This window comes from Nymphalis io, chromosome 24 (assembly GCF_905147045.1).
Source record: "Nymphalis io chromosome 24, ilAglIoxx1.1, whole genome shotgun sequence".
Taxonomy (NCBI): domain Eukaryota; kingdom Metazoa; phylum Arthropoda; class Insecta; order Lepidoptera; family Nymphalidae; genus Nymphalis; species Nymphalis io.
In genome coordinates, this window is record NC_065911.1 from 2,675,920 (window position 1) to 2,703,372 (window position 27,453).

Consider the following 27,453-nt stretch of genomic DNA (forward strand, 5'->3'; position numbering starts at 1 on the left):
TATTAATTTGTACTTTCTAAATGGAAAAAAAATTGAATTATACGAACTACATACAATATTAAGAATTTATAATAACCTTGAATTTGGAAATCTCCGAGAGAAAAATTATCATATTCATATTCAAAATGTAAGCTAAATAATATACAACATGTATATATAATATATATATAAAGAAAAGAAGAGAATGAGTAAGTGAGTGAATAAGCATCTCCTAGGCATGCGCACTCACTCCACCTTCGACTGTATCATCACTTTCCATCAGGTGTGATAACAGTCAAGCGCTAGCTACTTGCCTATATATTAAAAAAAAATTCAAACTTAAAGCGAAATATTTGCATCTTATGCTATATATTAAACTATACATCATATTCAGGTTAGCAACTATTGTAAGCTTGTCACCAACTTATTGTTTTTTAATTATTTAATACACGAGTTAAGAAAGATATTTAAAACAAAGAACATTGTGTTACTTATCTTTTACTTATTTGTTGAAATTTGCCTAAAATAAACAGAGAAATTTAATGGAAGCTACCTTTTGGATACTAATGAACAAACATATTCCTTATATTGAATTTAAGTTATTAGAAATATTCTTTGAAGGTTAAAAAATGGTACGAGAAAAGGTCTAAAGTACAGGCCTTACTTACAGCAGGTTATCATACCTATAGTTTAAAAAAGTATTTTGGCCATATAGTTGCCCAGTGTAGTTGGTATATTTAAATTTCAATTAATTTCATTAGAAAATTACTTACTATGTATGATAAAATATTTATAAACGATATTTTAAATAAGCATATTAATAGTACAAAAAATCTGGAAAAAAACTTTGAAATCTCAATTTGCATGCCTTTTAACAATATTAATAAATTTTGATCACCTAATTATCTACTTCCAAAATCAAAACTATTTCTATTTGTTATGGTTTTATGTAGTTTTTTAAAGTAAAATTTATAGTCATTAACATATTTTTTTTTTATTTTAATAATCCAAAAATATATAATGTATATATTTTTTGAATTACCTTATTTTGTTGATGAACCAAATTTTCTTTGAATTTTTTTATATATTGTTATATTTAAAAATCTATAAATATTTTATTTATTATTTAGTCAATTTGCTCTCTTGTGGCTATATAAAAACAGTGAATTTGTGTTTTTTTTCTTAACCAGACATAATATTTTAAGTTAAATACCTACCCCAGGTATTTAACCTAACCTCAAATTAAAGTTTCTTGCTAGCTATTAAAATATAGCCGTATATAAATGACCCGTAATACATACATTAAGCATGTATTTAACTTCAAATAATTTTGAATACTAAGGAGCTACGGACAAATAAGCTCATTATTTGTCCGTATTATTATTTATTCAGTTTTAGGTGATATGAGAGTTTTTATGTCAGGTATATTCTGTTTATTAACGTACGATTCTATTAGGATTCTAATTGTAAAGTTAAATCAACGAAACCGGTCTTTCTAACTAAATAAATAACCGAAACATTTACTTTGGATCGCATACCAATGTAATATATAAAACAACAAAAAAAACTTTCAGATCACACCAATTATACGCCAGCCCAGCAACTGTTTGAGAAAACAGAGGTCTTCGTAATATTTAACATTGAAACATTATTCTAATAAGAATACAATTTCAATGCGATACAGTTCAGAATCGCCGTTTGACAGGAGTAAATGATTAAACGATTAACTTACCCTTATCACACACCTCGAGCGCACATAAGATGATAACACATAATCACAATAAAGTCCGCATATGATAATTAATGGGATTAAAAATGACAATTCGAGAAAAACATGTAAACTTTGACTCGCATGACACAAAAATCATACGACACGCTTCCCTCTCGCTGAAAGGCGCGCCACTGCGTAGGGATACCATGTATCAGATACTTTTACCCTAAAATAAACTAAATTAGGCAAATTATATTGAAATACAATTTTAATATATACATTGAATATTTCATTTAGATACACCAAATCAATTAACACATTTGGATGATGATTTTCTGCATTCTCGACAATATGTCGTACAAGGAAAAGAACATACTTTCCGGCATGATTTCACATTTGTTATGTCGTAGTTTTGAACTGACTTAGAATAATTTATGGGCTTCTTTTCTAGTCGTAAACAACATTCAGAATCTGAAGATATGAAAGCTAACATTACAGGAATTTTATCACCAAACAATTGTTTTATACTGCTATAAACTGCTCGAGTTGATTTATTTTTACTGAATACTCTTGGTTTTCTTATGTTTCTAGACCTTTTTATAGACGGCTCGCAGTTTTTCCGGTTAGTTTTTTGTCTCTTAACTGCTTGCAATATGTTTTCAGGATTTAATTCTTGTTCGTGTACATCATGTGGTAGGCCATTAAAATTTCGATTACCCATTCTCAAAATATTTGTAAAAAATAATACAGAAAAATTTTGTTCAACAGAAAACCATATTTTGACGTATTATACAAACATTAGTTTGACATACCTACACATAGACAAAACCAGTATATTTTTTTAAATTAATATAAATTTCTTGGGCGATGTTGGATACTTATGTTTTATAAATTTATCTTAAAATGTTGTAATAGTAATCGAAAGAAGTTAACTTTAATGCAAAGTATTTAACGACACACGCGTTGTAGTATAATATGGGATACGGGAAATTACCTTTTTATTTTCAAATATTCAACATCTACCAACAGTTACAAAACAAAACTAATTTTAATAATCTATGTTTTTAATTTGAGTAAAAATTAAAAATTAAATGAACTTGGTTGTAATTCTCAAAATAATCGGAATAGGAATGATATCCATTTACCATCTGGCTTTGAAGATACAATTGCATATTCCTATGAGTCGAAAAATTATCGACAGAAATAATAATTATTTTATTAGATAAAGAGTACGTGCATGATTGGCAGTACTAGTTATCTTTGTAAGCTTTTTGGACTCGTATATAGGTTGTTGCAAAAGCAGGATATTTTCGAGTTCTATATCACGTCCTTAATCATATTGATATTAAAAATATTTATGGACACAATATGTGAAATTTCTTAATGATATTTGAGAAGGCGAATAAAATATTAATTTAATACAGAAAACAAATGTACATAGAGGTTCTTGGTAATCCTTTGTGATTAAATAATAAATTAAAAAAATATATTGTAATGTATTATTAGACAATTTTTTATTTCAATTTACTTTTATAAAAAAAGATCCAGTAACAGAGGGAATAATTTTAATATCAAGGTAATACTGAATATGAACACCATGTATAAACAGTATAAGCTGAAGATTATACCAAGTTTTTAGTCCAGCTTCAACAATATATAAACGTATTTATCGATCGTAAAGTTGTCTTGATACAGTCACACCACACGTAGTAGGCAGTTATCCTATTCACCATGGTTGCCAAATTCATTTGTTTGGCCTTTGCGCTCCTCTATACTGGTAAGTTTCCAAAGATAATTGTAAACATACATACATTTAATTTTTTTACTTCATTAGCTATATTTTTAACACATGTAAAGACTATTTACAGTACAGTAACAGCCTGTTAATGTCCCACTGCTGGGCTAAGGCCTCCTCTCCCTTTTGAGGAGAAGACTATTTAAACCCAACTAACTCACCTGTTTATGGTCTATGGACATTGTAAAGGGTCTTTTATATATAAAGGCTCAGATGTTGATTTGCAGGCGCTGGTTAATATACCAAGAAAGTCATATTGTGGTAGAAGATCGATGATACAGAATAAATATATTTAAATGTATTCTTATAGCATCAGCAGCACCAGAGAGCCGCATCGTCGGCGGTACCCCTACAACTATTGAGCAGTTCCCGTACATTTCTGCTTTCGTCTACCACTACCCAAAGCCCAATATCTTAATCCAGAGGTGTGTTGGTTCCATCATTTCTTCATATCATTTACTAACTTCAGCTTTTTGTTTTACGTAAGTATTCATAATTGTTTGACATATTACTAAAACACATATTAATAAAATATTTATTTAAATATAAAAAGTTTAGTGATACTCATATAAAATATTATGTTATGCATAAAATGCCCGATATTCGGTAAAATCCATTAAAATTGCTTTAAATTATTTTTATAACTATATTTATATCTGATCATAAAATACATAAATAATCCAATACATAAATATTTATTAAAAAGCAATCTATCAAAATCGTTCAAAACACCTATGACTATCTTACATTATATCCGATAAGGATTATGCAATTAACACCAATAGTAACAATTCACCGATTAATGTATGTGATAACTTAGATCAATATCGTGCTCTTAACATTTGTGATTCATTTTACATTTTATTAAAAATTAAATTATAAAACCATAAAAATAAATTACTTTACTATAATTAATTTAACAATGCAAGGAAAGTTATGACCATGAGTTATAAAACGATTTTTTTACATTAGCTTGCATCATTTGATATGTATGTATATCCGGCTTGAAGGACCAATTATGTAATTTCTACAGAGGTGCTGATCCAAACAACATGCGCATTCGCGTTGGTTCCACAAACAGCTTGCAAGGTGGTATATTAGTAGACATTCATGAAGTGATCAAGCACCCCGATTATGTCGAGTTACCACGGACCGCCGATATCGCTATTGTGAAATTAAAAGACCCACTGAGGATGACTGATACCGTTAATATGTTGTTCATACCTCCCGCGGGAACATACATCCCGGATCACTTGGCGACCAAAATCGTCAGCTGGGGATTTGAATCTGTAAGTTTTTCCTAAAGCATACTTTTTTGGCCTTTCATTTGCAACGAATTATTTAAAATTTATACATTATAGGAGAACCCTTCGAGTCAACTGCAAACGCTTAAGACCATTACACTCAACAAAATACCCTTAGCCGACTGTCAGAAGAGCTTTGAGAATGAGAATGTTACTATCACTGATGGTGAATATAAGATTTTATTACTATTATAATTATTTTTTGGAAATATTTTTAGGTATACATAAGATCTATATTTGAATTACAAAATATAAGATTTATATTTGGTTTACGCAAACATGATCATTTCTCGTCGAATAACTCAAGTTGCTTTTTATTAACTTTCGAAGAAAAGTTCATGTTATTAAGAAATATATTGTTACCGATTTGTGGGATGGCGTATGACTCTACTATTTTAATTTTCAAATATTCATATATTTTTAATATCTAAATAAAATTCAAACATTGATCGCTAGCAAAGTCAATGCTGTATGTGTTTTGTCGTTTGTTTATACGACCCTAGGTGTATGTCTAAATATATTATATTGAGATTGAGCTGACGTGTGTAATTTTGATATACATTTTCTTTTTCTTCTGCCTAGCGTTTTCACGGCCTAGTAACGCCAGCGTCTCATATTATTATATTTAAACATCTATCTTGGTAAATATAAAATTTATACATCTGTTTCGTCATCAGACAAATTGGAAGACATGACTCTTTAGTGATTAAGCCGCCTTTTCAAAGATATATTTTTTGGTTTATAACTTTAACGGTTTTGTCTTCGTTGGCAACTTGTGTTATCATTAAGTTATTGGATAAACATATCTATGTTACTATTTCGTCTTTAAAGTTTAATTAAAAAGTATTAGTTTATACTAATTTCCTCTGCAGCCGTCATCTGCGCAAGAGCTCCAGGTAAGGGTATCTGCGGTGGAGACTCTGGCGCGCCCATGGTGTACGACTCTGTGCTGCTGGGACTGGCCTCTGACTACAAGAACTGCACCACCGACGAGTTCCCAGACATCTTTACTAGGATCGACTCCTACACGGATTGGATCATGGAGGTCGCCAGAGCAGACGGCACCTCTGAATTGCTTAGAATTGCAAAAGGCTTTTAATCCAAAAAAACTTTTTAGTTTTGAGTTTATGTAGATGTAATTTATTAGTATATTTTAGTCATGTATATATTATATAATCAAGTTAAAAACGACATTTGAATTATATTAATAAACAATACGTATTGTGATGGGTATATTTTTTGGTTTTGAATAAAACATTAGATAAGGTGAAGAGATCTTAATAAAACTAAATTGTAATGATTATAAAAATATATGTATTTACTTAGTAAACTTTTTATTAACGCCCAATCCTATAATAATTTTATTTATCATTTGAATACATATTATAACATTACAGACTTGGGAAACATTAAAATTTATAAAACAATATATTTATCTACTGCCGATTCCAATGGAATAAAATTAGATAAACAAACGTAACCTTGAATGGAAGTGACAGCATTGGTCGAGACCATAATCTACGAAGTCGGCGAAGTTGATATCGGATTTGTAAATGAAGATTAAAGACATATTAACATAATGACTGGTTTCAGTGTATATCATAGCAGAGCTAATAACAAATTAAACGTTAATTTATGGTTTGTTTAACCCTACACCTCCTGCTATTGAAATGTAGTAAGCAATTACATAAGACAGTCTTTGGGCGTTATATACAAGGGTGTGATACATTTTACAACAATTGGATTAAGGCAAGACAGTTCACATGAAGGCACTTACTGTTTTACTCTTAAATAATTTATCTAAATTACACTCCTTTCGGTGGTACCATCTAACGAAAACTACATCACCACTATAGACATATTTAATTTTTGTCAGTCCTAATAACAAATTAAGTCATTACATTATCAATTTATTTACTTTCTAATAATATTAGATAATGTATATTAATAATTATGTATCAAATTTATAATTGCATATTTCAATCAAATCTTCAAAGTATTATATTTTCATTTGAGTAAATCATTATAGTTATTAATATTTTTTTATACATCGATTAAAATCTTTTCAATTATCTGTTTCTGGTCCTTTTTTTTCATCGTTATAATTAGCACTTATTATTATTGCAATACATTCAACGTTTATAAAATCCTAAAAACGTTAATTATTTAAAACTTTATTCAAAATTCATATCCTATAACATCGTGGAATTATAAAATCATGAACACTTAAATATATACAGAATTATAAAAATCTATTTAAAAAACAGATTATACATAAGGTAGAGGTCACATTTAACTTATATCTAAGTTTATACAAAAACTTGAGCAAAACGTGTTTTTATGGTCAAATGTGATTTTGTTTGTTTTTAGAGTGTATGTTTGTGTATTATATTAAGGGCTAAAAAATTTGGACGGCAAATATTCGGAAGAAGAGGTACTTAAGTACTACGAACTTAATTATATTTTTAATAGTAATCTATGTCTAATTTTATTACTATAACTATGATAATACTTAAAATAAATTTGATATTAAATTAAAGCTATAGATTCAATACTTCTAGTAATCTAGGCTCTTATTGTAATTATTCAAATACCTGTAAACACACACCACTGAATGGAGGAATGAGATTTTCATTTTGCTTGGAAGTTTAAGTAGATTCATTTTGAGATTATTTTGCCTGTATCTGGAATAGAAATAAATGAAATATATAAAAGTATACATAACGTAATATGTAATGTATATATATAATTTAGTAATTATAAAAACCTTTTGGAAATGTTATTTATGTTTATATATGCCATAGACTGTACTGTGTTTACTAAAAATCGGTTAAATTAATGTGACCTTTATAAGTAGAAGAGTTGTGACTACTGTCCCAATCATCAAGCAAAACTTATTATTTTGTAAACGATATCAACTTATACAAGCTTCAAACATTTTTGTAAAATTATAATATTAATAGCAGCTTTATTTATCAGATAACAATGGCATAAAAATTATTATGATTACCACAGATTATAGAAGAAATTTTTTTTTATAAAGCGACAATATTTATATTTTAGTATATCACAGAATTAAACAATTCTGCGTTCGACATCTGGTATAAATGATCTCATTCATCGTGTTACCGCGCATGGCAGTCAGTCGTGGCGCGGGTCGGGCGGGGTGACGGTGAGCGTGACGGCGGCGCCCGAGCGCTTGATGAGCGCGACCACGTCGGGGTGCGGCAGGCTGCGCACGGGCTGCCCGTTGATGGCCACGATGGTGTCGCCCACGTGCAGCCGCCCGCAGCGCGCCGCCGGAGAGTTGGCGATCAGCTGGCCTGCAGCACGGGTACGCGTATGTGAGAGAAGGGAGAAGGGCCTAATCGCTGTAATTGGTCGGCGCGATTGGATGTGACGCGGAATGTGTGCACGTACCTTATCACAAATGAAATTATGTTTTTACCGTTATGATCAAGAGATGACGACGCTTTACTGACAAATGAGATACTGGTGATACACACATACACTAATTGTAATTTTTTTTTTTTAAATATGTATATAATATCAAAATATACGATTTCTCGTATATTTCTACATATTATAGTGAGCTTACCTATGGTACTAGTGGCCTTGTTAGTAGATGAAATAACGACGAAGCCGAATCCTTCCCCCTCGTTTCTTGTAACAGTCACGTCATATGGAGTCGGAGACCATCCTGTGTTCGTGTCGTATTGAACACCATACCTAATAAAAATAGATTTATTAAACAGCCCATGAAACAGTATATAAATAATAGATTAATACCATTTTATTTATAAATGCTTTCATAGATCATATTTATCCTGGTGGTATTTTTATAGCGTCGTCTGTGGGTAGGTGGCACCTATCTGTTATTCTATCAATACTAAACATTGCAGTGGATCAAGCTGAGTGAAAGTTGAGTGAGCCAGAGCATTTATTGATAAAGGTGACATAATATCTTTTATACTATAATGGTAGCGTAATGGCGGTATAAAGAATGGTAAATCACTCTTTCTCTTGTAGAGCCAGTATCTATAATTGTACGCGACCACTTACCGTTAATTATATATATATTCGTATTATAATTGTAACTATCAAATAGCCAAAACCAGGTCAAGTATGAAAATCCTTTTCCATCCAAACTGATGCTCCAAGTTAGTTTTATGATCATTATAATGTTACAAAAAAAAAAACATGCAAATGAAAAATTAGAAAATGAACCTAAAAAGTATGTACATAAGATAGAAAATGCAACGAACATTGACATATGAGCGGCCGGCGGGTACATCGGCGCCGGGTGCAGTATGTTGTAGGAGGCCGGCGACACGTGGTGCAGCGGTTCCGCCCTGCGAGGTCACGAGTTACACTTACTGCTGTACTAATCTACTGGGGGCTTTGATTGACCTGCGCCATCAGATCCATCAGCTCTACTACAGACCACTTTAGATCACCACTGATTAAACGGCTACCGATAATTTATTATTATTTTATTCTGAAATCGTAGTAGTATTACAATATAATTTTCTTTTAAATCCGAGCACACGTATTAACTTACCTCACGAATGAACAGATGTGGTAAAAACCATTTGAGGATTAAATCACAAATAATAGATAAAAAGTTCTAAATGTTATTTTATAGTTCAATTAAAACCTATAACGTAACGATTCAAAAATGTTTATAAAAAATTTACATTTTTCGAAATCATCTTTATCAGCTTTTATTTATTTTATTATATCTTTTATTATTATTAATTTGACGTTGGCGCAATAAACAACGATGTGTGGAAGGAACTTTAAATTCGTCTTTTTGGGATTTTTGTTGTCAAGCGAAAAACGCTTGTAAGTATACTACAATAAAGTATAAAGTAGGTATTTTCAGTTTTGAATAAAGAATAATATCTTGCACGTGTCACAGGTATGTTTTCAACACTAGATTTCTTATACAAGTCTCAATTTGTTTTCATTTACACGAATAATGAATGACAATTATGTAAGTGATAATATTAATTGAGTTAAATGATGATTTTTTAATTTAATTGTAATTTTAATGATTTCAATCTCAGTTGAAACTCAGTTATTTATGAATAATGTAATCATTTAAATATGTTTTTAAATATTTATTGAATTCGAATAAGAATTTTTATTTTGTAAACAATATATTTTACAGTCTTGTTAAATCCTTAATAATATTATAAATTTGAAAGCGAGTTTGTTTGTTACGTCTTACTTACATAACTGAACATTAAGAAATTTTAATTAATTTAATGTAACTAAAATATTGTTTACATAATAAAATTAATCCGAATAAAAATTAATTCTTAGAATTAGAATATTAGAATATTATTTCTTATATAATGGTGAACATATGAGGTTTGTTGGGTAAGAACATTAAGTTTATTATTTTGACGTGCCATAGAATTAAAATACAGAAATTATGATCTTCATGCATATTTACACAAGAATATGTCGTTAGATGGCTGAGCTATGTAATAATAGTATATAACAAAGCCGTGGAAAATAGTCTTACGTTAGCAGCGGCTGGTGCGCGTGAGGCGCTGACATGGTCGGCAGGCCGAGCGGCTGGATGTCAGCTCTGTTGTGTCTCACACCGAGTGTCACCTGAAAAATTGATTAGAAAACTTTAGCCGGTAACTAACCTACTGCTAGGCAAAGACCTTCTTTTATCTTGTATCTCTCTATGTATTATAGATATCTTTGGGGTTTATATTATGCTGCTTCAGAGCGACTTGGCTCTCATCCTGTAGAATTTCATCCAAAAAAAACCAATACAATAAATCATTGAAATTATTCCGAAAAATTAAAGCATATAATAAAAATCCACGAACACGTGACAAACGATAAATTTTTATACATTTTTTAAGTATTAATTATTAAATGATTGAAATTAAAGCTACATCATTCAAAAGAGGATATTATGTTAACGATATGCAAAAAATTTAATTGAATTCCGATCACACGTGATATTTGATAACTCTCCCCTGCTCTCGGGTAAGGTGTGAGGGTGAAGAGTACTCACGTGGCCGCGAGCGGCTGCCTCGCAAACGTAGGCGACGGCCAGCGCGTGGGTGGCGCCCCCCAGCGGGGTGCCATCCACCGAGGTCAGCAAGTCGCCCGGCCGTAGAAGCCCGTCGGCCGGACCGCCTAGAGGTGAACAATATTAATATTAGTTTCTTAGGAGTGAAAGATAATTGGTAAATATTAGTAATCCTATAAATAGGCGTTGCTAACTAACCGGGCACAACATAACCCACAGCGACCCGACTGCCGTCCTCCGTGCCGCCCACGATACGGAATCCGAATCCGGCTGATCCTCTCGCTAACCTTACCAGCACATCTGCTTCTGGATCGGTCGCGCCACCAGCTTCTACCTGTATCGGTAATTAAATATATACAATAATAAATTTAAAATCACGAACCAATCATTATAAAGACTCAAAAAAAATTTCACAAACACATCACTTTTATAACATAAAGGCATGCACCCTTTGAAAAGTCATTTGTAAATAACTAATATGATATTAAAATTTAAGTATCTTCAAAATACTTTATTATTTATTACGAAACGTTTATCCTTTGATATAATAATATACCATACCATGGTACCAACTTTAAATATATTGAATAAAGGGTGAAGTATTATCGTAAGAGTTATAGGCATTTAATTAATATGATTACAATTTCCAGACGACAAAATCAAATCCGGTATAAAATAACAATACCTGTGGGTAGTTGGCGACATACAGAGCGTTCTGCGTTTCTTCCGGGTAGCACGGAGAGCGTGTCGGGGACCGCAATCTAAAAACAATTCATAAGCTACATAAATATACATGTATATATACATCGTATGAGTCAGTACATTTATAATTAACCTTTTTGACCACAAACACGATTAACCATTGCATTGTACGAACGGCGAACTTCACGCCGTCGTATGTAACATATATAAAGCAAAATAAATAATTATATATAATTAATTCTATATATCATGAATAACTATATATAGTAAACTCTTATAGATAAACAAAACCTCATAAAGTAGAAGACAACATGTCTATTGGAATAAAAATTCTCATATATGTTGATTAGATTGAAGCATATTTAGTATATCTTTTGATGTAGTAGCTTTATATTAAAATTATTATATAATTAGTCTACCTAAATAAAGTAATATTGACTTTTGACATTATCATCGGTTGGACAAGAATAAATAAATTTGTTGGTTGGGCAATATTAAAAAAAAAATTATATTATGTATTTTACATACTCTAGCCAAAAAAAAAATTGTGCAAGACAAAAATAAACAATTATATAATATACATGTTATGGAGAGTTAATCGTAGTAGAATTTAAGTTAAATATATTTTACTACTACAACTAGCTACTAATATACGCTCAACGTGTTAAATAAATAAATGTTTCAGCAGGACTAAGGTTGGATGAAACGGAACATTACTTCATCCCACCAACAATCGGCGATTTTTTTTCGACACGTCAGCTTCCTGACGATAGGAAACATTCATCAATACATAACGTGAGCGAAATCAGAATATTTAATTATCATAATATTTTGAATACCTAAATATTTGATTTGCTTACGGTTTATTTAGTATTAAAATATATATAGCTTAAATTTTATTAAATGTTAATTATCTTTAAAACATACCAACAGACGACACATTAAAAATAAAGGATAACAAACTTACTTGGTATAAATAACGATAGTTATTGATTTACACGTCATCGGACAGCTTAAAATGCATAAAGTATTATATATATTTGTAAGGTGTTATATGCATATATTTTAGAATATAAGAGAACTTTTATATATATATAATAGGCATGATGAACGCAAATAATTGCATTTTCATTTACCTATTTTGAATTTCGCTCGAAAACACACGCAGGTGTCATGGCGCCTGCACGTGACGTCACGCCTCAATAAACGACAGTAAATGTTGTATTATGTCTATACTCAACGAAGAAAGGCAGAAAATATTGCGTATTTCCTAAGGTTAAAAATGAATTCCAAAGTTTACAAGTGGTGTGCGGTCTCTCTGTGTAAAAGTACATTCGAATGCCAACCAGATCGGAGAACAATCTACAGAAGCAGAACGACCATATATAAGCAATTTCGTTGCTTACTTATATGATGGTTCTTGAAGAATGTGAAAACCAATTAAAAGAAAGTATGGTTACAGAACATTTTAAAGAAATTGTAAATTGAGGCGGAGATTCATAAAGATTTATTATATATTTATAATATATTTAGATTTGTAGAAATATTCGTAAATATGTAAATTCACAAATTCTTGTACTAGTGGAGCTAAATGAAATATTGTCTTAAAAGTTCTTATTGGTAAAAATATTAGGGCTCTTCATATGCGAGTAATACTATATAACTAACAGAAAAAAACCAATGATAACACTAAAGATAAATAAAAACTACTTATTACTTATTATTATATATATTACTACTTATATTATTATTAGTACTTACAAGGAAGTTTTCACATTTCGAAATTCAGATGAGCAAAAGTCTTTATTTGATGAAAGAAACTCTCCTAACATCAACAAATCCTGGGCAAATTAGAGGAATTTGCATTAACAAAACCTTGTTCCATCATTGATAGATCTTGGATGTTTTATTTTCTTCACAACGCGAATAATGAACGACTCAACTAATTAAATAATGCAAAATAATTTTGACACGCGTAAACAACAACTGTTCAAGAGAAACGGTTATAGATACAGAGGCGTGACGTCATTCTGATTAGTGTTTCAAATAAAATGGCCGATTGCAGAATTTTGTATTTTTATTTCATTAAAAATATTATTAATATCAATGTATATATTAAAATGGGATCATTTTTTAGAATCCTTTTAAAATAGTTTCCTCTCTAAAATCATTTCTTTTTTTGTCATTCTTTAATACTGTTATATATGTTATATCATGCCTATACTAAACAAGAATATTGTCCAACTTAATTAGAAGAAAAAACAATAATCCTAATTGAAGGATGAATATGCTAACCATTAAAGAGCGTTTAACGTTAATTAAACAGTTTTATGAAGACTATGAAATTATCTTTATATATATAATTCTTCTGTATTAGAAACTGGACTCTTTTAAAAGGGTTGAGCCGATTTTGACAATTTATTTTGTGTGTGATTGAATTATTGATGGTTAAGATTGGACCCGGTAGATGGCACTACGATCATGTTCCAAGTTTTTTTAACAACAACAATAAAATCTTATTTCACCCGTACGAAGACGGGACATGCAGCTAGTATATATACAAAAAGTTATTCTTTTGTTTAATAGTCGCTTTAATAATTACCTAAGCGGTGATCCTTTTATCCGGCTGTTAGAAGAGTTGTTGGAAGGAGACTGACTCTGCAAACGTGTCGAGGGAGAGTTGGCGAGGAGACGCTCCGAAGCGCTGTTATTTGATGGCGAGTGACTTCTCATACGACCTTGAACAATTAGGGATAGTTCTAAACTATATATATAACATAATTATTTTCATATTTCCGGAGCTTTTTAAAGAGTATAATATAAAATAATTAACATAGCGAACAATTTATTTATTAATTGAACTTCGAACATTAAGAAAACAAACGAAAATAAAAACAAAGACTCGATGAACCATGCAAACAGATGTGTATATAATCACCATTGGAATTAGAAGGCGAGTGAGGTCTGTTTCTGCTGGTAGAAGGCGATTGTCTAGATAGTCCACCAACAGCTGCTGTACTCGGAGAATGAAGCATACCATCTTCAGGGAAACCTATAAAATGTAATTAAATTAGTATTAATTCCATTTTTAAAGAATAATGTAACTTACTTCCCGTAAAGAAGATTTAATATATATCTATATTCAATAAACTCGATAAATTATTATTATTACTCGTTATTTTAATTTTAATTTTTGTAGCTATTTTTATATATTTCTTAACTCACATTTGCACAATTTAGTCTTGGTTTAACAACTGTTTACCTTTTTTTAGTTCCTATGTTTTATTGAGTACCACTATGTAATATTTAGTTTATAATTTTTTTTTTTTAATTTCTGTTTAGTCATTATTTATGTGCTTGCTGTGGTCTCCTTTAATTGAAAGAGCACACATATTTTAAAATATTATTCCACGATGTAATGTACTCGTAAGTGTGTATCCTTTGTTGAAGATCCTTAATAAATAAATAAGCTCGTTACCTCCATTATCGCTACTGTCCGCAACGCTCGCGTTCCCCCTCCAGTATGCGGCATTCATATCAACGTGCACGGTAGGAGTAGGGACTTCCCCCCAGTTGTTATTCCATCTTTCCCCTCGCTCCCAACCATTGCTCGGACCATCGATCCTACCGATGTATTCAGTGTTATTTCCATCCCATTTCTGTCCTGTTTCATCCCATTTCTGAGTCTCGGCCCAGTTCCTGACATTGTTGGAGTTGTCCAGCCAGGGTTGTTGCTGCCACTGGCTGTCCTGGTTGTCATTCCAGTGCGTGACCACGGGTAGGGTGAGCCTCGCTCCGGGGGTGCTGCTACGGCGTCGCCTTTCCATTATACTTTCACGTGTTTCGCGGTTTTTCGCTTCGGGAACCGCATATGTTGCTTCCACTGAGGTGATGATATCATGAATGAGATGAAGGTAGCAAAATGTGTAAAAGTGAATCTATAAGTTTTTTTACATTCCGTAACATTGCAACACAGGCACCGGCCTGTTACTATACCATACCTAGTACTATGTAAAATCTTAGTATTGAACACTCATTGCCCGAACTTATTTTCAGGCAGATATTTTCATATTATAATGGATTTATAACCCTTTAGCAATTATTCAGTAACAATACCAAGTTTACACATGCGTGCTCGTGATTCGCTTCGCGCGTATTGTAAATGAGGTAAAAGATTTTATATAGGACCAGCTAAATATGTAGCGTGATTTTTAAACAAAACGAGATATTATGTAAGAAACCTCACCAACAATAACTAAGCAAAGTTTCAACTGAGTCGGAAGAACAAACTTTTTTATTTATGAATATGTAACTATCTATGTTTACTATTATTAATGAGTCTAAATCAAATACGTTACACGTGTCATGTTTTATGTAACTAAATAATATATAAAGCAATGATGTAAAAATATCTATAGTTATTTAGCAAATATAACAAAAACATGTTGTATATTTACCTGAATTCATGCCATTCTGTCTTTCTCGGAGCTCGTTGTCTGGCGTCCGTATCGGTGCAGACCTCAGCTGTTCAGCTGTTGGTGTCTTACTTCGACCCAACTGGACATTGTTGTTTGTATTCGCTGAAAGGTTTAATTACAATTTTATATTAGTAAATATTGACATATATGCAAAGAAAATAGTGTATGTTTCATCATTTCAAAGACTGATGTCAGTTTCTTTTGTACTATTTAAGGTCAAAATTGCACATTTTGAGTGAAGGCGATGCAATACAAAACATAAATAAATTGTCAGCTTTGCTGCCGGCTCGCTATCGGTAGTGTACTCACGGGGCGCGGCGCGCGTGGCGGAGCGGCTGCGCGGCGCGCGCGCACTGCGGCGCCACACGCGCAGCGTGCTCTCCGACAGCGCCGGGCACTCCTTCAGCACCTGCAGCCACGACAAAAACATATATAATATATAATAATTAAAAATATATATCATCTATTATGAAACCGGTCAAATATTTCTTTGACACATGTATACAAATAAGAGCTTACTTGAACCACGTGTTGGTGTGGCGCATGTCTGACATCAGTTTCTCCAATTTGCAGCAGGAGATCGCCCTCACGTAGACCAGCACACCGACTGCGATCCAAAACCTAGAAATTGAGATGTACTTTCATTAAATATCCATTTATGATAATAAAATATAAAATGTATATTCCCTTTTTCAAACATGATATAACACATGCACACACACAGAAACACCCCATGATACATAAAACAATAATAATAATTGATATATTATACATAGTTTTTTACATAGTTTTATAATAAAAAGGCAAATTAAATTTTGCTTCACATTCATAAAGAAATAAAACAACGGTTTTATAATCGAATTATTGATACTTTATAAGGCAAACATTTATTACCTTTTTGACTTTCTGTCCGTGAACACTGTCTGCTATGGTGAAGCCAAAACCCGCAGCGCCTCGGCGTAATGTGAGGACGAGCTCACGACCCGGCTCGCTTGCAATTCCATTATTATTGCGATGTGGATGATCTATGGAAAACAAAATGTCATTTTTCACACACGGCCATCTGATCCCAAATTAAGCAGAGCTTGTACTATGGAAACCAGACAACTGATATACTACATATATTATTTTTCTTTTGTAAATATATACTTATATAGATAATTACACCCAGACTTAGAACAAACAGACATGTTCATGCACAAAAATATCTGTCCTGGGAGGGAATCGAACCCACAACCTTCGGCGTGAAAGGCAAGCATCCACCAACCACGCCAACCGGCCCGTCAAAATACCTTTATTAATTTTAATAATACCTTTATTTATTTACCGTTAATACCTCATACTTACATACAAAACGTGTGCTTTGGGTAGATGTAATTTTTTAAAAGCTTTTGTTCTTGTTTATTTATCAATATCACACAGGAAGTATTTTCGAACGTGTGAAATACAAACTATGTTGTATTTCATTTTTATGAAATTTTTGATTAGACAGATAGTAAATCAGCAGCATCATAATTGAAAGACATTTGTTATCTACATTTAGCAACAATTTAATATAAACCCTTACTATATATATTTTTTAACTTTGTCTATATCTTACCGCTAGCTAAAGAAAGTAGATGGTCTGCAGAAGGGCATCTCGGAGGCACCTTGTTTTCATTGGTCGTTCCTATCTCGTCCAAATCAAATGATCTCGACATCAGTCTCCGTTGATTGGAGCTATGCGGAGTGCCTGGGGAGTTATCTGTTTCATCTCGCCCTTGTGATGTGTCAACGTGATTTGGAGAGTCGAGGTTGAATCTGAAAAAATCAAAAATATTTCGATTGAAATTGGAGGTATAATAAAAACTATCCTCTTATAACGAAGAAGAATTTCATAAGTCTCATAGCTTGTCTCTGTCAGTCGCGTATGTATTGCCATCCCATTCGCACAGGTGAACACTGTCATCGGGGATTTCAAACTATTTTCCTAAGCAATAAGGTTTTTCACATTTTCTATTAAAAATCGCAATATTTTCAAATTCACATATTGTCTAAAAATGTATGTATGTAATGTCTGTAGGATTTCGTTGAATAATCGATGATGACATTGTTTTAGACTAACCTAGTCCTCAGAGCTCTAGTGAGCTGTTGCATGGCGACGGCATCGGGCGTGGCGGGCGTTGTCGCGTCCACCGCCAGAGTGCTCAGCACGCGGGTGTTCGGGTCTTCAGAGTCGAAAGAGAGGGGATAGCCTGAAATGGAAACATTTATCTACTTAAATATCACAATCATGAAGCATATTTTTATATTTATTTACTCTTTTACCTAAATATGAGACATTTAGAGTTGTTTATCCTATTCATGTATGTTTACATGTATAGTCTAATTACCTATATTATAAGTAATTTATTATGTTATGGACAGACAAATTGTCCGTCCACCTCATGGTGGAAGCGGCCACCACTGCCCATGGTGGTACTTAATGAGGCAAGCTTGCACAAAGCCTTACCACCTAGTAAATAAGTCAAATATAATTAATTACACCAATTACAAATCTTAAGTACGTAAAAAATATTGACCATAATATTATCAAGTTTTAGATGTCTGTAATTTTGTTAGTTTTTTATACATCAACGAAATTTATTTTATCATTATATAAGCTAGTAGGTAGCTGACCGCAAAGAAAAACAATTATATAATTATTATTCTTAAAGGACATTTGGTGACATTTTTATTTTAATATGAAATAGGTTGACAAAACAAAGGCTAAGTCTGTATTTCTTACCTCGCACAAGATGTAAAGTAACTTCAGTGCCAGGTGTAATGGATTGGAAGATCTGAGCGACCTGCGCGTGAGATAGCCCTCGAACGGCCCTCTGCCCCACGCCCACCACAACGTCGCCTGGACGGAGAGCCCCTGTATCAAGGAAGAAAAAATATTGTGAGAAATTCAAATACTTTATATATACAATAACAAACCATAGATTTGTGAGATATCTAGTGCTTGTCAAAGGCCTATCTCTACTAACCAATTGACCAGTGTCAATCTGGGTCTTCACCTTAACTGCACTTCACTTCACCTGACTATACATTGCTACAGAATACGTAGATTTCAGTTGAACATTGCAGATTTTTATATACTGACCAGCTGAATGTTTATCCTCACCGGTAACATAGCCATTTCTGAATGGAAGTTAGACTTATGCTTCTAATGTGGTGGGAAGAAAAATCCGGCCGAAAGAAATAGAACAGGACAACGACAAGTGCACTCACCATCGATCCAAGCTGGACTATGAGGTACTATACTGCGGATTTGCAAATAACCTTCTGTTTCCGGTATTCCTTCAGCTCCAATCAAAGTGAATCCCAAACCCTAAAAGGTATTATATATAAACTTCTTTTAGTTATTAAAATAACACTAACAATATATAATGTAATATAGCTAATATATGATTTGTAAAAAAAGGTTTGCAATTTCTTGATTATTTTTATAAGATGCGTAATTAAATTAATTAAATTTATAATATTACCTGTGGTCCTTTAGTAAGGTTTAAAGTGAATCTATCTCCTCTCAGCTCTCCAGTTGTTGGAGGACCATTTACTTGATTATTATTACCATTTTCCGCAGCCATTTTCTCAGCTAAAAATATTTAAATAATAATAATAACGACAATTTGTTTATATAATAATAACGACAAGCTAAATTAATTATGGCACAAACACGATTTATACATCAAGGATTTCATTCTCATATAAATTTCAAATAGAGCATGGCAATACTAAATTTTATTATATTCTATCATTTAATATTTTCAATGCCTTTATAGTCATAATTTATTTCTTGTATCTTAGAAACTAGATAACTTACCTCTGAGTCTACGAGCCTGTAGAACAGGGTTTTCATATTGAGTGCGTCTATTGATGTGGTCCACATAATAAGAGCCATACCTCTCATCCGTGACTCGTTCCCATCCATATGGCAATTCATCTTCACCACATTCACCTAGAGAATGTTTTCTAACTCTCGCTAGTCTTGGATCCAGCCAATGTGAAGTTCCTGTATTATAGCTAGAAATATAAATTTGTAAATTATTTATTGTTCTTTCTATTTACTTAGTAACAAGTTAATGACTCACACAGAAACAATTGTTTGTTAATGATACTACACCAGAAGCCATAAAGTTAGTGTCAATAACAGCTGTATAAAAGATTTGAATCAATAATTTTTGGTAAAGGTATAAATAAGGGGAAAAAAAAAGAATATATTACTAGCAAAAGATCGCAAAACATTGTTCTGCCGGGGTATATATTTCCATTTCATGTTTTATATAGTGATAATATTTTCAATATGCATTTAAATAAAAGTTACCGAAACAATTAATATTATTTGTTTACTGCATTTTTATTATATTATGAAAATATACTACTATATTAAAAAGTACAGTTTGTTATGCAGTAATGTTGATTTTCATTTAATATCCACTAATCACGAGATCACATAGATGAGGAGGAATGAATCACGAGGAGGGGAAGTAAATTAACTTATTTTATAATGGTTAAATCTATCATATATGTGGCTCGGAGTCCTTCATGCCATACATAGCGTTAATGCATCATTTTATATGAAAATAGGGCAGGATTAACCTATTTCTCTCAAAAAGATTACGAAAAGTTAATGACACTATATCTTAGATAACATTTATGAGCCAGGGCAGGTTAACAAATACAATTTATATTTTAAATTGTATTCAGAATAAAAACAAATTGAGAACAAATAAAACAACTTTACAGTGAAGCATAAATATTTGTACATAATTGATGACTTTATCGTGTCAGGGTAACACCTACAACCTTCAATTTATAAATCTATGCTCTACAATGTACTATAAGACTATGTGACCTAGATTGTGTGATGTATGTCATGTAAATTTTATTATATACTTTTGTTAATTAAAGGTAATCTGATCTAAATCAATTTTTTTTAATTCTATTTATGTTTATTATTACCTATATCATCCATATAGATGTATTAATAGAAAAATTATATAAAGTTAAACCATAGAAAGATATAATGTGTTTTTGACTAAGAAATTACCAATGCTACCATAATAAAAGAATCTCATTGAAATTTACATAATCACTCACATACACATAAAATCTTAGGACTAAGATGTTTAAATTTTGTTTTAATGTTTAGTTGTCTCAGATAAAACTTGTTTTCAAATAAAAAAAAGTAAATAATGTCACCTTGACAATGAAATCAAATAACAGGCATAAGTAATTTTTTTTCAATATATGTATTATATAAGAATATCTTTTATACCACCTTTTGTTAACCTTCTTTCTATAACATAAAAGCATTATTATATTCAATCTCACAACCTATTGTTAAAACACTTTAACTAACTTGTTTAGAAGTTGTGAATACAAAGACTTTTGTGTTGAAACTAAACTTTTTCCTCAGAACAATATATCTATTTTTAGATCTCTTTAAAATATGTTGTTAGATGTTCTCATTATGTCTTCAATGTGTTCTGTTTAACATCATTAACAAGCTTTAATGCTAACAGATTTTCTACTCATTAAATTGGTAATTTCAAGTGATTTATTGATTTATTAGCAAGATTATATGAATTTCACTTTTAATTACTATGCTATTGTGTTTTATAATCATTACTTACTCTATAAAATATCTTTCTCCTGATGGTGTAAAAGCCTTTTCCCACATTGGAGGTAATGGACCCAAATTGTAATCATCCTCATCTTCTCTTTTGTGGTTTGGATCACCAACCCTTACACCAACTACAGATCCTCCAACTGTCCCTGCTGTTCCTGAACTATGAGTAGAAATACCAGCTGAAGATAGTCTATCTGAATCCACTGAACTTTGAGCCATTGCACTATTCAAAATAAACTACGAACATTTTAAGACGAGATACTTATTCACAACTATTCCCGCCAAGTGCCTTGCATTCTTTGAGCTATACTCATTGAAATAAGCAACATTCCACAAAAAATAAACAAAAAAGGTATACTACTGCTTACTTATGAGTCATTTTGTGATCTGATGACTCTTCGGTCTCTCAGATAGTTTATTTTTTAGTTTATCATGATACACACAGTTCCACGTAACTAAATTTACTTTAATTATTCGCTTCGTCGTGTCATGGTAACAATGCACTCAACCCAATATACTGTCGGATGGTGCGTTAATTAACGCCCGACGTATCTGCATAATGCACTGCAGGTGCATCGGAATTGTAACGAATTTTGATATAGAAAACAACACACATTCCGCTTCCCTGTACCGATTGTAACGGTAAATTAGATAACACAGTTTGAACGCCAATGCTTTAACATGCTAATTAAATAACATGTTCACTTTCTCACATAAACAGGTAAAATATTAACTTTTTGAAAGTAGGTGCAACAAGTTGATGTTAAACTGACTGAGTAGGACGTTAGTCGTTAAGGCTGGAACGAATACGACATAACGACACATCGCATTCAGCTGTTTGTTTGGTTAAGGCTTAGTGTACACGTTTAGCTTTAGATGTTTTTTTGTTATTAATTTCAATATAAACATGTTACTGATACATAATCGAATCTGTGTTTTAAATATATTTATCTACAAAAACTATAGTTAAATTATAGTTAAAACAACGTTTTGTTAATTTTAATTTATATTAAGTGCAGTAACATTGGAGTTTTATAGGGCAAGAAAATAATCTCGTTCTAATTATAAAAATTTTCAATAGATGTCGTTAGTGTGATATTTAAGTTAAATCGTAGACAGCGTAGACATAGAAACTAATAAACCAAGGAGCCGTGAAACCGCGATTGAGACAGAGATAGTTTGTCAATGTTGCCGTAGTAATTCCATTCCCTGTTTTGGGAGATAAATAATTTTCAGGATTTAATTAAAACAAAACAAGGTTATTAAATTTTACTTTTTAATATTTCTTATACATTTTTTTAATTAAAATATTTTTTTGTTTACCAACTACACCCAAAAACCGTTGCATTGTTTGTTTTTGTTTCCGTTTTCAATAGTACTTCAACATTTTTATATGGTACTATGGTACTGGCATTCTCCTCAGATGTTGAAATCTAAAACACTAAATTAAATTATTAATAAAGAATGGTTGCCACGTATATTTCTATGTTAACCTCTTGACTCGGAATACAATAATATTATTAATTTAAGAAGAATGTTAAATAATGTTGTCATTAGGAAATTATAAATAGGTGAACGAATAAATTAATATAATATATTTATACATAACGAACCATTAGTCGATATTTTTTATCTAAAATCGGGACATTTTTTAGCTGACGCTGGCAGGACTTGCATGATAAATAATTATAGGATATGAATGATAAAAACTGGAAAATCCTATTATCTTCAGGATTTTAATGCGATATAAGGTTCCGTCATGCTATGGCATACGTAATCATTTACGTATTATTACGCTTGAAAACACAGGCTGGCAATTTTCTTCTTGCTATCGTTTTAACATGAAATAATACGAAAATGCACCATTGTATAACCTTCGATATAATATAAGGACTGTTTCTCTGTCTATTCACTAGATTAGAATTGTTTTCTAACTTAAAAATAAGACACGAACTCTCACGTTTGTTTCGCTACTTGAGTAGCCGACCTTGATAAAACTGATTACACGATAAGGGACAAAATGTTTAATAATTCTATCTCTGTCTAAACTATTTGTAACGTAATTTTTGTTCCCTTTCTTGTGTAAGTGAGAAGTCGTCATTGCGTCCATTAGTTTTTCTTTCTACGAGATAAATAGTGCGACAAGGATCTTGATATTTTGTGGCATTCCAATGATATTGACAGCCTGACATGGCGCAGTTGCAATTAATAAAATTTGCTTTCTTTTGAGGGAATCGATCTAAATCAGGAATAGTATCCATGTTTCCCAAAAATAGGAGTAGGAAGAATAGAGAAAAATGAAGAATATAGAATGAGGAAACCATCACAGTCGAATATAAAAGCTGCAACTTTTTTAAAATCAGCTTAATAGAGGCCTTATAACTTTACTCATTATTTATTCTAACCACTATTCTTAATATTTAATATCTTCTACTGAAACAAAGATCTTTAACTATTGTTAAATGTAGCTTTAAAATGCATTATTATGGCTAGGCAATGATTTATATCAAGAAAATCCCAGTGTATTTCGGTAATTTGCTATAATTGTTCTATATTATTGAAATAAAATGGTCGCAAGCCTTCATTCACATCACTTCTTCACTATACTATATATCAATATTAAAATTATCCAACAAAAAAAACAAGGAAAGATCCTTGTTTTTCTTATTTATCTCTAAAATGTATCTAAAATACTGGATGATGCTTTGGGCATTTTTTGTAAGTAAGCGACGGAGGAATGCACAATATACCTACTGTTATATTTTATATTTCAAAATACAGTCCATCAGTTACTATGAATGGGAATTTAGGATTTCCAATTAGATATGGTATCACTTATCGTTTGCAACGGCTATTAAAATATGACACTTGACAAGATGTCGATAATAATAATTCCGATTTTGGCCACGTGCCAAAATATCCTTGTCGGACTGTAACAGTAAAATTATTATACGACGAAGTTCTAGGTCATTTTTATACTGAAATTTAATATTGGTTATAAAGTAATTAACAAAAATATCAAACTCAACAATAAAGTTATTTTTTTTTTCGCGACCGAAGGTGTTCTTGTTAAAATTTTTAATTATAGATTTGTTTTTTATCATTCTACTAAAATTTAATTTAACAATTTTATTGTGAGACGCCATTAAGCTTTTTAATACGTTACCAAAAATAACAAACAAATGCCCTAGGGCTAAATAAAGCAAAGCTGGATTAACAATGTCACTAACTTCTTAATATATATAAGATTACCTAACAATATTATAAGCACGATATGAATTCAGCACTAACGAGTATGAACTTAATTTGAACCTGCATCATCATCATCTTATGTAAAAAAGGTAAAGGTAAAATAAAATATAAGCAACTACCTAAGGTTAATCACGCTAGCGGCCGATAAACCATGCAGCCAAAGATGATACAGTTAGCCAGTAATAATAGGTACCTATAGTTATCCATCAATTAATACGTACTTACATTTGCTAATATCTACATTTTTTTAAATGTTAAATAGGATTTTTGTAATACTCATACCAGGCCCGGATTTAGAGATTAAAGGCCCCTGGGCACTTTGATCTATGAGCATCCTCCATTCCGAAACGGTTATAGTAAAATTATTTTATGTTTCGTTGGGTGAGACCCTCGCATGGCTAGGCCCCTTGACCCTAGGCCATTGTTGCCTATTATAGTATGGAGCTTCCTAGTTTATTTTCATGCCTATACGATGATTAAAAGTATTCATATTATCAGTACTACTGGCACTGAGTGCGTTTTAAAGTTTATTATATGAAGGATCACGGATTTCTGTTAACAATAGATCTGAATTGTACACTGGTCTGTTATATATCGAGAAAACGCATGATTTAGTGGGTAAAAAGTTGCTATCCTAAGCGACAAGTTGCGGTTCGTATCTTGGCAAACATCTCAATTATATGATATTCTATTTTAATCTTAAGCCTGGACCACTTAAACAATTCGTGATACATATTCTAAAATATCCAGTTTAATGCGAAGTGTCAAATGACATTCTTGTTATAATTAAAAACCTTTTTAATTAGAAGAATCCAAAAATTACTTGAAATAATTTTGTTTTAATAGTCTGTAATTTGTATACGTAATGTGTAAGCTTTAGTTATAATAATAAATTTGTTTGTATTCGTTTGACCTTTTAATCCCTTAAACATTATTCGGTGACTACAATTTCATCGGTAAAATTACGGAAAATATCCTCATAAATATTGATCTTTTAATCCAAAGGCAAAGATGGTGGATATGAATTTAGTGAAACACTTCATTAAGGAACTCATATATAAGTGTCGTTTATGTAATTATTTCCCGAGTTCATCGTATTATAATTCGATGCAAGTGGAAAATGATTCCAAGATTTACGTGTTCCAAAATACATCACATACATTTTCACCCAGCCACCTAAAATTTACTTTAAGGCACGTGAAACTGGTTTAGTCACGTATGTTCTCTGGCTGGGTAAACACTCGCGATAAAAACTCCAGCTGGATTTTTTTATTAACAAAATAAATAAATTAAGTTTATATTTTTTATCAAAGGTTGAATAGATAATCTGCATTGCGTTTCCGAACGCTCAATCTTTCCCGCGCTTTCTCGAGTTCCCGCCATCTATACCGACAACTTTTTGAAATTGGAAGTAAGTGATTTGTATACGATTTAATAAAAAATCAATAATTTGTGTGCCAAAAATATATCGTGTAAGTGTTTAAATGACAGCAGGGTAAAGTAAATTACGATATTTTGTAATATCAAATGAATAATCAGCGTATGGTTTTCAGCAGTGCTTTATTGCTAGTGTTTCGTAGAAACGACCGGCCTCCATGACAAATAGTTCGTGTATGTGTTTAAGCAGAGATTATTACGCAGAAAACATTAAATTGGGTTTGGCAGAACATCTAGATTTCATACAAGTTACGATTAGACATACATATATAAAGTAAATATAGTTTAGGTCCAACCGGAGTCGAGAATGTCAACATGTGATGTAATCGGTAGTGAAATCCTTCTATTTTCGGGTTAGCTTGGAATCTGTTATTATAAAAGTAGGTACGAAACGCTCGTGATTTCCACACGTAGGTTGGAAATTATTTTTAATCTGTAATCCTGTTATATGCATATTTTAATGTCGGATGTCGGTACATTATTCGACTCTTAGTCAGCGGTAGTCAGGACAGACGAATGATATCGGTTTGCCAAAATTTCTAAGCTTTGCGATACATGATTCGAAAGATTAATATGAAATTTATTTGTCATCTATAATTCAAATAGGATTGAATTATTATCTTTTATTAGAACTATTTGTTCAATTAATTAAGGTAGGAGTGATTAACAGTAATATGAAACGACATCCAATGATCCCTTGGCAACTGATCAATTTTAACGTCGCCTTAAGCTTTTTTAAATGAAGACTACCTAGGCTTACACTGCATACATTGAAAAAATATTAAGAAATTAGGCATATTACTCTATACAGGTGTTATATATTTGATAAAAAATCTGTGTAAAAACAAAAAAAAAAATAACCAAATGATAAGATGACACAAATTTAACATTAAATAATAATCATTTATTTATTACTTTTTACAACTTTGTTACGATTTAAGCTTGAATACTTATAATAAGTATAGAGATAAGTTTGTGCCAGATAGCTTTACTGTTTTAAATCAACATACACGCCTATTAGCAACATGTAGTAAATCGAAAAAAACCACTAAGATTAATCGAAATAAACAATCTG

At 31.6% G+C, this 27,453-nt stretch overlaps 4 protein-coding genes across 12 annotated transcripts in view; 2 read left to right on the forward strand and 2 right to left on the reverse strand.

Moving 5' to 3' along the window:
- Positions 1-1,861, reverse strand: part of LOC126777789 (inositol 1,4,5-trisphosphate receptor) — a 70,268-nt gene extending 68,407 nt beyond the window's left edge. For all 6 annotated transcript variants that reach the window (XM_050500902.1, XM_050500901.1, XM_050500900.1 and 3 more), the window contains exon 1: positions 1,712-1,861. The gene's annotated coding sequence lies outside the window, so the exon portion shown is untranslated. The remainder of the gene's footprint in view (positions 1-1,711) is intronic.
- Positions 1,862-3,421: 1,560 nt separating this feature from the next.
- On the forward strand, positions 3,422-5,910 carry LOC126777949 (trypsin delta-like). Its single transcript, XM_050501271.1, has 5 exons — positions 3,422-3,467; positions 3,796-3,967; positions 4,519-4,774; positions 4,847-4,955; positions 5,662-5,910. The coding sequence occupies exons 1-5, from the start codon at positions 3,422-3,424 to the stop codon at positions 5,886-5,888; spliced, it is 810 nt and encodes a 269-aa protein (XP_050357228.1). The 3' UTR covers positions 5,889-5,910.
- A 243-nt stretch (positions 5,911-6,153) lies between these two features.
- Positions 6,154-22,471, reverse strand: LOC126777792 (membrane-associated guanylate kinase, WW and PDZ domain-containing protein 1). 3 transcript variants are annotated; one of them, XM_050500909.1, is made up of 23 exons: positions 22,058-22,471; positions 21,694-21,849; positions 19,881-20,080; positions 19,543-19,652; positions 19,286-19,385; positions 18,798-18,929; positions 18,135-18,264; positions 17,631-17,830; positions 16,925-17,055; positions 16,550-16,651; positions 16,340-16,439; positions 16,010-16,132; positions 15,031-15,435; positions 14,491-14,604; positions 14,155-14,290; positions 11,536-11,611; positions 11,049-11,184; positions 10,833-10,957; positions 10,323-10,414; positions 9,055-9,141; positions 8,388-8,518; positions 7,919-8,112; positions 6,154-7,473 (listed from the first exon to the last, which is right to left on the reverse strand). In XM_050500909.1, the coding sequence occupies exons 1-22, from the start codon at positions 22,066-22,068 to the stop codon at positions 7,931-7,933; spliced, it is 2,979 nt and encodes a 992-aa protein (XP_050356866.1). In that variant the 5' UTR covers positions 22,069-22,471; the 3' UTR covers positions 6,154-7,473; positions 7,919-7,930. The 3 variants fall into 3 exon arrangements, with proteins under 3 accessions (XP_050356866.1, XP_050356865.1, XP_050356867.1); XM_050500908.1 differs by having other exon boundaries at positions 21,694-22,471; XM_050500910.1 differs by lacking the exon at positions 9,055-9,141 and having other exon boundaries at positions 21,694-22,471.
- A 3,715-nt stretch (positions 22,472-26,186) lies between these two features.
- The window catches only part of LOC126777793 (filamin-A), an 88,778-nt gene continuing 87,511 nt past the window's right edge, over positions 26,187-27,453 (forward strand). For both annotated transcript variants that reach the window (XM_050500919.1, XM_050500922.1), the window contains exon 1: positions 26,187-26,352. The gene's annotated coding sequence lies outside the window, so the exon portion shown is untranslated. The remainder of the gene's footprint in view (positions 26,353-27,453) is intronic.

Coding starts and splice junctions, on each gene's coding strand:
- LOC126777949 (XM_050501271.1), top strand. CDS start 3,422: ATGGTTGCCAAATTCATTTGTTTGGCCTTTGCGCTCCTCTATACTG. Junction 3,968..4,518: donor ACTTCAGCTTTTTGTTTTAC/GTAAGTATTCAT, acceptor TAATTTCTACAG/AGGTGCTGATCCAAACAACA. Junction 4,956..5,661: donor GAATGTTACTATCACTGATG/GTGAATATAAGA, acceptor TTTCCTCTGCAG/CCGTCATCTGCGCAAGAGCT.
- LOC126777792 (XM_050500908.1), bottom strand. CDS start 21,908: ATGGCTCAAAGTTCAGTGGATTCAGATAGACTATCTTCAGCTGGTATT. Junction 18,265..18,797: donor TACTTTACATCTTGTGCGAG/GTAAGAAATACA, acceptor TTTCCATTTCAG/GCTATCCCCTCTCTTTCGAC. Junction 10,415..10,832: donor AGGCAGCCGCTCGCGGCCAC/GTGAGTACTCTT, acceptor TCAATTTTTCAG/GTGACACTCGGTGTGAGACA.